Consider the following 13,205-nt stretch of genomic DNA (forward strand, 5'->3'; position numbering starts at 1 on the left):
CAAGTTTGAAATTCATCGGACTTACTGTTTAGGGGGAGTTCGAGATACACATTTGTGCTCACGCACACACACACACCCTCACTTTCTGATGTGGGATGAAGCACAGTATCCATGATCTACCTATACATTACATGTAGGTAGATGAGATAATGATATACACCACATGTATGAACGAACGTGTTCAGAATGCTGCATTGACGGAGTGGTGCCAAAATCATGGGGCTCTCCAGCATTTTAACGAAGGGCGCTGTCATAAGTGCGTACACAGAGCCGCATACAGAGCCTTATAGCTGCTCTGTGCGTATACGCATATGCAACTCTGTGTGTACGTTGTAATGTTTTACAGATCTCAAAGAAATCAAAGTTGCTGGTAACATTATTATATAACAATAACTGCAATGTACATATTTTGGAAAGGTTAACCAATATCGAGGCAAAGACTTTAAAGGACCTAATGCAGCGCTTGTTTTACCATATTTTTGGTTATCATATAATTGATATTTTACTTTTTTGAGAACGAGTCTAAATTAAAGTACACTTTGTGTACAAATAAAGAAGGTGATTTAAAGCTTCTTTTCCCAAAATTCTTTTGAATTATTCCCCCCCCCCCCCCCACAATCTCCTTCCAATAGATTAACGATAATGTTGATAACGTAATAAAGTAACGAGCAAAGGATATCAATTTCATTCTTGGGCAGACTAGGAAACTCCATCTTTTCTACCTTGTCCATGGCTTATATACCAATACATGATTCACCATAAAGACCACCTATAGTTGTGATTGCACATGATAAGCAAATGCAGGCGTACTTATACTCGTAATGGAGTCCGTACTCGGGTACACTTTTAAGCACTCGTTCTCGGTACTTTGTACTCGCATTCGGAAAATCCAAATTTCATTTATATTCATAACTTAATCTTCATCTTGATATATGGATGTTATTTGCAACACATGCCTACAAAAACTGTATGGCAAGTTATTAATTCAATCACATCCTAATATCAGCCTCGACATTATTGTAAAATGTTCACAAAACAAAATAAATAAGGGGATTAGGGGGAGGCATTAAACCCAATTCCCTCTCCCACAATGGATCCATCGCAAGGTTTCACAATAGAAAGAAAGCTTCAGTCAGATCTGGTCATTACACTGTTCCTGCAGTAGGCTATACTCTGACAAAAAAGATGGTATGAAAAATTGTACCAATTATTAGTACCGGACTGGTTGCCGGGGGTGGTTGGTAAGCACCCCAGCCTTGGCCCCTGAATCATCAATTTGACATTAAAAAAGTAAAAATTTGGAACCACTTGTCAGATCTCCTTTTGTCACCTTTTTGTTTCTTATATTTTTCCATTTTTTAGCTAATATGGGCCTGCTCCGTCCCCACCACCCCCACCCCTTCTGAATCATCTGCTACTGTGTCAAACCTGGGTCAAAAGTAGAATTATTGTTGATCTTTGGAGGTGAAGGCATGTCTCAACACAATATGTCCCTCGATCCAAGGTAAGAATATTACACCCATACATGTCATATTGAATTACCACTATGCCTTACATCAGTGAAAATAACTAAAACTATAAATCAGCATCACATTCTTCGCACTTGGCCGACCCGAACATTTATGAACTTGTTTGCCCACAGTGCAGAGGCGAGCCTCTAATGTGTGTTAAACTTACCCACATGTCCGACACTACAAATTATAACAGGTCATTACAAGTAGTACATATAACAACTCACTTGGCGTTCTCCAATAACATAAACATCTAGGCCTATACAGCATTCCACAGTCACTCCACTATGATTGAGGTGAAACAGTACCTTTCACTGTCTGAACCCCCACACATGGTACAACACTCAGTTCATGGTCACCAAACAGTCAGTCTGCAGTTGGAATATTCTCAGATGCAGCTAGATCGATTACAGTCAAGTTGCAGAACAGCGGGTTCATTGTTATGACTTATGAAGCGAAAGTGCCAACAAGTTCCCAACAGAATAGAAGTAGAAGCACTAACGTTGGATTCTGTGCAATGCAGCTTACTGCACATTGGACCGTGGAAGATCATAAATTTTGAAGAAAAGAAATTTTTTCAAAGACGTGTTCCAAATTACGACCATGTTGCACGGACAATAATAAGGGTTTAATTAACGACGGGCCACAGTATACAGTAGTTACCTGTGTCTTCGCAAACTCAATTGTTAGGCCTTATGATCATTAGATGGTGTATGACGGAATCAGAAGTTGGAGACAAATGGAGGGCGTCTGACATTAATTGCTTGGCTGGATTCATTATGTAGACCCTGTAAACTTAACCGAGTCAATGACATGTATGAAATATATACGGAAGCATAAAAGTGCCATCAACATAAGAAAACTCAGCCCCATAAGTTAGCATTTTTCAGTAAATTGTTTATAGATAACAAGATAATATTTTATCGAAAATCAGAAAAATGATGGATTGCTCAGTTGCTTTAACTGAGCACTTGAACAATTTTCTGCAAAATGTTTAATTGGCAACTTATCATATCTCATCAATTCAACATTTATCTGAAAAATGTTCAATTGTTCACTTCATTCCATCTCAGCAATTGAACAATTTTCTGCAAAATGTTTAAATGACAACTTATCGTATCTCGTCAATGCTGCATTCACCTTATATATCAACATGGAAAAATGCCATGGAACAGGGCCGTCTTAAGAGATCACTGGGCCCGACAATGGAGCGGGGCCCCTCAATCAAGTGAGTTCGAATAAAGTTGCGTGAAAAATTGACATCCTTGACAATCGCTCAAGCATAGACATGCCTGCCTTTACCACCCCTCCCTATGTCGCGCATAAGCATAAAACTTTAGCTGAATAACATACGTGATATATCTAAAAGCTAAAATACATTATAGAAGAGTAATCTTCCAGTTGCCCTCCATCCCTTCTGTAACAATACTGGACTCACCGTTTGTAACACCCTTGTGTTGAGTCTTTCAACTGGGGAAACTAACGGAACTTGCGGCATTTCTTGATCGTAAACTGTTGTATGATTTGCTGAAAGTCAATCTTTTTGAGGATGTCGCTTTCTATGCACATGAGAGAGAGCCTATTAGGTCGCCGTTGCCCCATTCTGTTCCGGAGATTATTCTTGATTAGTTTTAACCTTGAAAATGAACGTTCCCCAGTACAATTTGTAACAATCATGCATAGGACAATTCGGAGGGCAATTTCAACATTCAGGAACACGTATTTCAATTGATGTGAAATTAGTTTCCTGTAGATATCTGGGAGTGCTGTGCATTCTTTATCGAGGACGAGGTGGTGCTTGAATTGTTTGCATTCGTTGAGTAATTCGTGGTAATCAAGATCGTCATGATAAACTTTGGCCAACTTTTCACAGCTCCGACTAAGTTCATCACTGTCGATTGTTTTCAGCTGATTGAGGATTGGTCAATTGAGAGGTTAGTGAGTCCAGGCTAGGGCGTTACGTATCCACCTTGAATTTTTCACTGCCTTTCAGTCGTACTTCTTCGGCTGACCCGTCATCCCTGGTGAGTTGAACATTTCGCTTTTGTGCACGTTTGTGTTCGTCGCTGAATTCCGGATCCGGACACCTGCTGTTAGCCTTTGCTGCAAGTTCGTAATCTTCGAATTCGTCTCTCATATGGTCGAGATAGGATTTCAGGGACTTGAGGAGATCAACATTTATAAAAATTTGAAAATTTGTTCTCCAATGTATGACACACTCATACATTGGGACGTAAAGGGTTGTCTAGACATCGCGCATAGCATAGGAGCAATTCACTTCTACTACTAGGACTTCATGGACATGCCTATAAAGAGCTCACAAAGTAATTACAGTAGATAAGATTTAGGATCAATTCCACCTGATCATTGATGTCCCGAAAGGCTCATTTATTTATGACCATATACAGTATGACGGTAATCGATGTTAAGTGATGGAAAATGAATATCAACTTACCGGATATATTCTCCTGGGTGAGAATTGCACTGAAAAAAAATGACTGGTGCTCGGACCGCGGACCCGAGTTGTCTGGTGTTGTAAGCCTTCGGGCATTGTATATTCCAGGGTTGCCAACTCAGATTCGAATATTTAATGTCAAACTCTCAAGTGTTTCACCAACTCTCGTCACAAGTTGTCAAGTATCGAATTCAGTCAGGCTTAATGGCCTATTCAATAAGTTTTCCTCCCAGATTAAGACATGTGGTAACTACGATTGCGGGGCCCTGACATCGCGGGGCCCTGGGCCAGGGCCCAGTGGGCCCATGCGTTAAGACGGCCCTGCCATGGAAGAAGAGCTAACTTCATCATGGGAGAATGATACATTTGAGATAAGAACTTTACCCGAAGGTAAACATCCAGTGGGGGAGGGGGGGTGGTGGGTGTATGCAACTAAAGAGGATTCAGAAGGTACAAGCAGATTTAAGGCAAGATATGTCGGTTACAATCAAGTAAAGGGGATAGATTACAAAGAAACATTTGCCCCGACACCAATATCACATCAATTAGGATTTTAATGCAACTGGTAGTGCAAAATGACCTGATTGTTCATCAGATGGATGTCAAAACTGCCTACCTGCATGCTCCTAGTGATGAAGAAATCTATTTAGAGCAACCAGAAGGCTTTGAAGTTTTCACAGACACAGGAGAAAAGTTGGTATATAAGTTAAAGATATCACTGTATGGGTTGAAACAGTCCGGTAGAAATTGGAATAAAGTATTACATGAGAATCTTGTTGAAAATGGTTTTGTTCAAAATTCAAGAAGCAGATTAAATATGACATGATCATAGTCATTGTTTGGGTTGATAGTCTGATTATGGCAGCTAGTAACACACACTTGCTAGATCATTTCAAGGAAGTTATGCAGAAGACATTTAAAATGAAAGACTTGGGTAAGATATCATATTTTCTTGGTATCCAGTTTAAGCAAAAAGAAGGAAGAAATCAAGATGAGCCAGGGGAAATATATCATCAAAATGGTAGAAAGATTTTGAATGGTGAACGTTAAGCCTAGATCCCCTCCATGTGAACAGAAATTGGAATATAACAGTAGAAGCTGTTGATCCAAAGAATTATCGTAAATAGTCGGAAGCTTGATTTATGCCATGCCATGCACTAGACCAGAACTAAGTTGGGTGGTAAGTAGATTGTAACACCATTTGTCAGAGCCTAAAGCAAAGAACATGACTACTGCCAAACATGTTCTAAGGTACCTAGAAGGTACAATTGATCACAAATTATGCTTCAAAGATCAAGTCAATCCATAAGGTTACTTGCTTACAGTGATTCAGATTGGGCATCTTCAGTGGAGGACAGAAGAAGTACAACTGGTTATTGTTTCATTTTGACGGGATGGTCAACTCGTTTCATGGAAATCTAAGAAGCAACCCACAGTTGTATTATCTACTTGTGAGGCTGAATACATGGCATTGACAGCTTCAACACAAAAACGTGTGAACTTGACTCAGTTGTTTAATGGTATGTACAAGAAAATTTATGACTGTACTAATATTCTTGAAGGCAACCAGAGTGCTATTTCATTGAGTAAAGATCCTGTTCACCGACAGAGATCAAAACACTTTATTCGTACAATCGTCAATGAGGTTAAGGTAACATTATATATTGCCTAACAGAGGATATGGTTGCAGATAATTCTACAAAACCAGCAACAAACTCAAAGATCAACAAGTTCAAGCGATTCCTGCTTGGTAACTGATGTAATTAGTATTGAACACTCTGAACACAAGAAGTTACCATATATGCATATTGCTGTAAAGTAATTTTCATACCATGAGAGCAAGTGGGGGTGTTAGTTGCAGCGACGTAGCCAGGAATTTAAAAGGGGGGGAGCACTTTTTGCAATTGATATGGATTTTCAAAGTTGTAGGCACGACTATCTGAGCGGAGCGCCACCATCGGTTGGCGCGGAGCGTACAAGAAAATTTTGGTTTTACAAACCCCCCAGATGGCCGGAAACGGCCCTTCCCGAGTGTTCATTCTGGTTCCCTGGCCTCTTGCTAACTTGAGACACCTCATTCAGTATCACTTTTAAACCCCAAAAACAAACGAGTTAAAATAGTACGTAATTCAATACCACATAATGTATTTAAAATTAGCAAGGTACATGTACAGAGTAGTCTTACTTTTCAACTTCTGATACTTGTAAATACAAAGATAGGCCAGAAATGTATATATTTGATACAACTATAGCCAGTAATTGTCTTTGATACAACTGTAGCTAGTAAATGTTTAAGTTAGCCTTATAAGAGAAGTCTAGAGCTATCCGACGATTGCCATCTGATGCAAATTTCTCAACTGTTTTCTCAACTGAAATATTATCTGCGTTAACGGGTTCTTAACTAGATGTTAAAAAACTGACAAGATCGGATTCTAGACTTTTTCGTCGGGTAGAGTGTTGAATGAAACGGCACGCAATAGAAATGACAGCCTAGATGACAGAAGAATAGGTCACCTAATTTAGCCATATTCTTGCTACGTTCATTTCAATAGTTTTTCCTGTCTATGTAGACTCTTAAACTCGTCCAGCAAGCGTATCGATTTGAATTATGGGTGTTTTAAAAAAAAAGATAACTTGGCCCAAAAAAGTGTAGGCCCGGGCCTACAGTGCTACATACTGGCTACGCCCCTGATCATATGATATGATATTATCAGCAGATTTTTTTTCCTGTTTGAATTCTTTCACATGTTCTTTTACATATATATCAGAAGACAAACACAGTGCTCTATTTCAATTTTTCCAGTAATATGATTCTTGTTTGTTGTCCAATGTCTGGACTTTAATACATTTGACGAACTTAACTGATGGACAATATAAACTTTCATATTTTGTAATATAGCCAGATATGCAGTGGCCTAAAAACAAATATCGTTATCGCAGTGTATTAGCAGTGTAATAATTATTTATAGGAAGTGCGTATCACATACGATTGCTAGCTTAGCCTCATAACATGCTATTCGTGCAACAACTTAAGACGAATCATAGAAAGGATGAGAACGAACGTTGTCGACGTTGTTGTGCATACGGTTCGTGACATTCCATAGAGTGCGGTTAGGTAGGCAATATGTATCTTATTAAGCAGTGGCCAACTGTAGGCTTCTAATAGGCTATAGGCTAAATTTAGCTTATTGCATATGCCAAACTAAGTAAGTAGTTGAATCAGTAGGCGTGAATGTTACTACGATTATAATTGAGTTAACGGAGCTGACGAGTATTCAAGATCAAAAGAGCACTGACAAAATACCATGCTAAAAAAACGACAGTTTATTAAAAAAAAAATCGACACTGAAAGGGGGGAGCGGTCGCTCCCCCTGCTCCCCCCTGGCTACGTCCCTGGTTAGTTGTGGGCTCCCAAGCCACGTGTTTTTGTCACACTAGTAACGTTAAAATATACACAAGTTCGGTAGTTGATTCTATCGGAGCAATGTAAGTTTAGTCGTTTCTGTGTCACTTCTAAATCTACTAACATCGCCGCACTTTCGATGTAACGATGCAGATCCAACAATTAGCTAAATTTAGCCGATAGCCTATTACAAGCCTACAGTTGGCCACTTCGTAATAAAATACATATAGCCTACCTAACCGCACTCGATGGAGTGTCACGAACCGTATGTACAACATCGTCGACAACGTGCGTTCTCATCCTTTCTATGATGCGTCATACGTCACAAACAGCATGTTATGAAGCTATAAGCTAGCAATCGTACGTGATACGCGCTTCCTATAAATAATTATTACACGGCTAAATACACTGCGATAACGATCTTTGTTTTTAAGCCATTGCACATCTTGCTGTCTTACAAAATATGAAAGTTTATATTGCCCATCAGTTAAATTCGTCAAATGTATTAAAGTCCAGACATTGGACAATAAACAAAAATCATCCTGGAAAAATTGTTAATAAGCACTATGTTAATCTTACTGATATAATATGTAAGTGAATTCAAACAGGAAACAAAATCTGCTGATAATATGATATAATATGATAATGATGAAACTGGTAAAACGTTGCACCAGATCGCATCTAAGGACCTTCAATTGTTCAAAAAAATTTCTGAAAGGGGAAAGGGGACACCCTTACACCCGTCCCCCATATTAATCGCAAACTGTGTCCTCCACCCCCCCCCCTTGCAAGTTCCTGGCTACGCTGCTGTAAGGTTGTGATTATAACTAGTACTTATGCATTTTTGTGTTTGGTTGACTGGGCCATGGGTGACCCTACACGCCCTGTATCCGCGCATGATTCGTGTAAAAACACTCTGCAGCCTATGCGAAACAACATAAGGCAATGTTCGGCAAAATAGTCTATATCTCTCTTTGGTTCTTTTGTGTACTAGGGCAACTTATGTCGACTAGACAACAATGTAACGTCATATTGAAGTATGCGGTTCAAGAAATCTGGCATGATTTGCTTGTAACCTGAAGGGGGGGGGGGGGAGGGGGAAGGTAATTTCGTCTTTACTAATGTAAACTCACTAGCCTATTTAATGAGCAAAACAGCATAATTAATCCAAACAAAATTTGCAAAGTGAGTACTTTGTTTATGTATCTTCACTGAAAGGATTCATTAAAAGAGCGAAATTGAAAGGTGCATGTTTACTAATTATAACCCATCGAAAGAAATGAAAATGAAAGCCGTAGTACTTACCTTTTACTGAAGCATGGAGTGAAAAGTAGTTATCTTTTACTGACGCAATGGAGGAAGTGAAAGGGAAAGGAATTATTTGTGTATGTAATACAATCATATATGTTCTTTAGATAATTCACATTAGGATATGTGTCGAAAAATGTTTCATTTTCGACGTGTAATTTAGCCAAAAATAAATTCCTTGGATAAACAACTGTTAGATGTTATTCGAGACGACCAAGTGGGCTTAATTAAATGGTTGTTTCAATATCTGACCGTGTATCATATTTGGGAATTATACAGAACCCAGTTGGCTGACATAATGTGATATACTTTAAATATATAAATAAAAGTTTGTGGTTCACATAAAGTCTGTCAGCCGGCAGCCGCATTCCTTGCTGTTATATAGGAAAGGTTTTCCCCGTTCAGCTGCGCACAAACACCCCAATTAGACTAACACTATCCCGACACAAGTGAAGACTTCGGAAGGTTGAAAACAACTCTTGATCGCAACAAATTATTCAGATGCCACTTTTGAGACTCCGTAGATCACTTTAAAGCAGTTTTCAGCTCACAAATAAAGTATAGGTGTTAATTGGGCATGCAGGAGCTAAGATACGAAGGGGTATCTGCACTTACCGTATACAGAAGGCTAAACTCTGAACAAACTTTACAAGAAACTACAGTCACTAAGACGAAGCAGAGTCTATTTTATGTTATTTTGATTGTGCCCAACACCGTCGCCAGTGCAACGATGATTTTTGGTACAATAATCATGGCGGGCATAATGTTCTTTATGGGACCACTTGCCTTACAGCCATCAGAGGCATCGGGTAAGAAGAACTATTTCTGTTGATAATATCTTTTGAGTTTTGTACTGTATAGTGAACGTTTTGGAACGCGTCTGTTTTATGTCGATGTTAACGAGTTTCTATCGATATCATTTCTCTTAAGCTTCTTTACATGGACGCATCATCAAAAGGCAGGCAGTGAATACAAGGCTGGCAACAGTTGGCTTCTCCACCAACATTACATGTTCGTTTAGTTCATCTACCAGTAATTATGTACTAACTTGGAAGAAAGATGGGAACATAATAAAGTTACACGATCCACATGAATCGTTACATGTGTCTGATACCCAGGGGCAACGATTCTACACCATAACATCCCTGAAGCGAACTGCAACGCTGCACATTAAGAATGTTACTTTCAATGATGCTGGTGATTACGTCTGTATGAAAACTCCCACGTTCACAGGAAATTCGGAGATGTGCAGTTGGGTAATAAACGTTCAAGGTATGTCGCACTGCTTTCATATTTCTAAACTAAACACTTGTAGTCTTCATCCTCTGTAGAAGATCCTGTTAGGATCAAAACGTCAGGCCCTCTTACTTTTACACAGTCTTGTCAACACATCGACGTAGCATGTGACCCGTACCATTAAATGGTTTCTAAAATACTAGAAATAAGGCATACTTTTAATTCAAACCAACTTGCATGGCTAACAAAATCTGTTAATGATATTGTTAACATGTTCTTATGTTGTTGGGAAGAAGAAACAAAAATGTCACGGCATAAAAGTTAAGTGATGCTGTGTGTGAAACAAAAGATATCCATTATATTTCTTATCGTTGTTATTGCAGGTACAACTACTGTAGTATGGAAACCTCCAAGCCCGTCAACTACATCAATTATTGTAGAACGTTATACTTGTGTCGACATAACGTGTATTTCTGAAGGATATCCACCTGTTAATGTTACATTACAAAAGTATACTGATTACACAAACAAGCCATGGATAAACACAGACTTAGTTCCACGAATAAAGCTGGAGGGGAATCAAACAACATGGTATTTTGTTTATAACTTGACAAGTGCGACATTTGACAGATTAAGATGTTTCGCTGATAACAGCTTTACCAAGCACACCCAAGACCAAGGATTTATTGTGGAAACAAAGAGTAAGTATGATATAAACTAGGAAAACAACTTAGCCTAGGCCTATATGAATCAAGCAGAGATCCTTATTTAAAACGACAAAAACTTACATATTAAGTTACATAACCTTATTAACTTACATACTAAGTTATATATATATGTCCCGGAGGAGGCTGGAAGTTTCTTCACTGTTCTTGATTTTCTAACTCATTACGATTTTCAATTATATATATATATATATATATATATATATATATATATGAAAATCGTAATGAGTTTGAAAATCAAGAACAGTGAAAAAACTTCCAGCCTCCAGCGGTATTCGAACCCGGGCCTTCCACTTTGTACGCCGACACCCTAACCAAGTAGGCCATGGACGCTGATTGTATGTCCAGAGGTTCTAAACCGGTAAGGAAGGTCGTAATTCCACTGTCGGCGTTTGTCACCTGTATCGAACAATACTAGTTCTGTTTTTGGTGACATATTTTGCCTTACTCTAGAGATCAAACATGATGCTATAACCAACTCGAAATCATTTGTGATTATATATATATATATATATAGCCTATATATATAGCCTATATATATAGCCTATATATATAGCCTATATATATAGCCTATATATATAGCCTATATATATATATATATATATATATAAATTTTGAATTTTGCAGCCAAACCTCTTCTCAGAGTTTCATGCTTACTAGCAATCGTCAGGAGGTGTACTAAAAAGCTATCTCTCTTTCATCTTAGTCTTGACTTTATTTTGGGGGTGTTTTGGTTGGTGTCTGCAGCTTGCGAGGATTTCAGACCTTTTGTTCAGGAGATTAGGGCTAGAATGATCTATTATTGCTAGTTTCTCGGCCTGGCATAGATTACAAGAACCTGAACTAGCAATAATAGATCATTCTAGCCCTAATCTCCTGAACAAAAGGTCTGAAATCCTCGCAAGCTGCAGACACCAACCAAAACACCCCCAAAATGAAGTCAAGACTAAGATGAAAGAGAGATAGCTTTTAAGTACACCTCCTGACGATTGCTAGTAAGCATGAAACTCTGAGTAGAGGTTTGGCTGCAAAATTCAAAATTTACATTACGCTCTTCTTCATAACGCGGAATTGAGCACTCTGTCGTGTTCTACTTGGAACATTTTATACACTTCTATATATATATATATATATATATATATATATATATATATATATATATATATATATATAAAGTCTGTTCAAAGTATCTCTTTCGAGATCCGGCTTTAGGAATCACAAATGATTTCTAGTTGGTTAGCATCAGTTTCTAGAATGGGTTTTAATATGCATGGTTTCGCAGATGATCACCAGGTTTATAAACACTTCAGGCACCATAATCAAGGATCAGTTCTGGTTGACTCTCTGCAATCCTCCTTTGGTTGTATTCAACGTTGGGATGCGCAAATATTATTTGCAACTCAACCCTGGCAAGACCCAAATAATTGTATTTGGTCCCTCTCCTATATTAAAACTGATTCATATCAAGGGTGTTATTCTTAACAATGTTGATTGTGTACGTTTTGACCAAATTGTTCGTAACCTTGGTGTTCATTTTGACGATATACCATGTCTTTTCGGCATCAAATCTGTTCACTTAAATCCAGGTGCTTTCAGAATCTAAGAAATATTTCTAAAATACGGTTCTATCTTACTAAGTCTGACTGAAGCACTATTGTCCAATCCATGGTTATTTCGCATATTGTTTATTGTAACTCACTTTATTTTGGTATCAACCAACATTTATATGATCAACTCCAATCTATTCAAATTTTGCTGCAAGAATGATATATGATAGATGTAGATATGATCATGTGACTGATCTATTCCATGACCTTCATTGGCTTAAAATCATGGGTGTATTTTAAAATAATATTGATTGTGTTTAAGTCTGTTAGAGGACTGGGTACTAAATATATCCATGATATGTTGGTAACCTCTGACCGTAGCAGAAATACGTTATTGATAGAGCCTCGAGTTAAATCCTCGAATGGGTATAAATCGCTCGTTGCGAAGGCTGGACCTAAATTGTGGAATAAGCTTCCTGACAGCCTTAAAGAAGTCCAATATGCTGCTACTTTTAAGAGGCAATTAAAGCACTACTTATTTGTCAATGGTTCTGATTTCAGCATAGGCGTACGAGGCGGGGGGCAGGGGGGCAGACTGCCCCCCCCCAAATTTCCAGAGGACAAGAAATTCGGGCAAAAGGCTTGAAAAATTCGGGCAGCCAAAGAGGAGAATAAAAATATATATATATATATATTTTTTTCTCCCCTTAGGCTGCCCGAATTTTTCAGGACTTTTGCCCGAATTTTTTGTCTTCTGGAAATATATATATATAAATATGCAGTAGCTTGCCCGAATCTTTTTCAAATTTTTGCCCGACAATTCCATGATTTTCTTTACTTAGCATCATGATGCCCGAATATTTCCGTGTAACACCACCCTAAGCGCAGTTCATCTGGGCTACCACGCTTTTTGCACGATCAATTTTTTCTAACTAGTCAATTGTATACCTGGACCAAGGGCGGCGGAACTGGGGGGGGGGGGGCACAGGGGGCAGGTTAAAACTGTGCCTTTTTTCTACA

General features: G+C 38.5%; 1 protein-coding gene and 1 long non-coding RNA gene across 3 annotated transcripts in view; one reads left to right on the forward strand and one right to left on the reverse strand.

Annotated features, from left to right (window-relative positions):
• Positions 1 to 13,205, reverse strand: part of LOC139959674 (uncharacterized) — a 254,502-nt gene that overhangs the window by 196,073 nt on the left and 45,224 nt on the right. The window lies entirely within an intron of this gene.
• Positions 9,048 to 13,205, forward strand: part of LOC139959650 (uncharacterized) — a 34,295-nt gene continuing 30,137 nt past the window's right edge. For both annotated transcript variants that reach the window (XM_071957442.1, XM_071957441.1), the window contains exons 1-3: positions 9,048 to 9,486; positions 9,608 to 9,949; positions 10,297 to 10,614. In XM_071957442.1, coding sequence (XP_071813543.1) covers positions 9,255 to 9,486; positions 9,608 to 9,949; positions 10,297 to 10,614 — 892 coding nt within the window. In that variant the 5' untranslated portion in view covers positions 9,048 to 9,254. The remainder of the gene's footprint in view (positions 9,487 to 9,607; positions 9,950 to 10,296; positions 10,615 to 13,205) is intronic.

This window comes from Apostichopus japonicus, chromosome 19, assembly GCF_037975245.1.
Source record: "Apostichopus japonicus isolate 1M-3 chromosome 19, ASM3797524v1, whole genome shotgun sequence".
Classification (NCBI taxonomy): Eukaryota; Metazoa; Echinodermata; class Holothuroidea; order Aspidochirotida; family Stichopodidae; genus Apostichopus; species Apostichopus japonicus.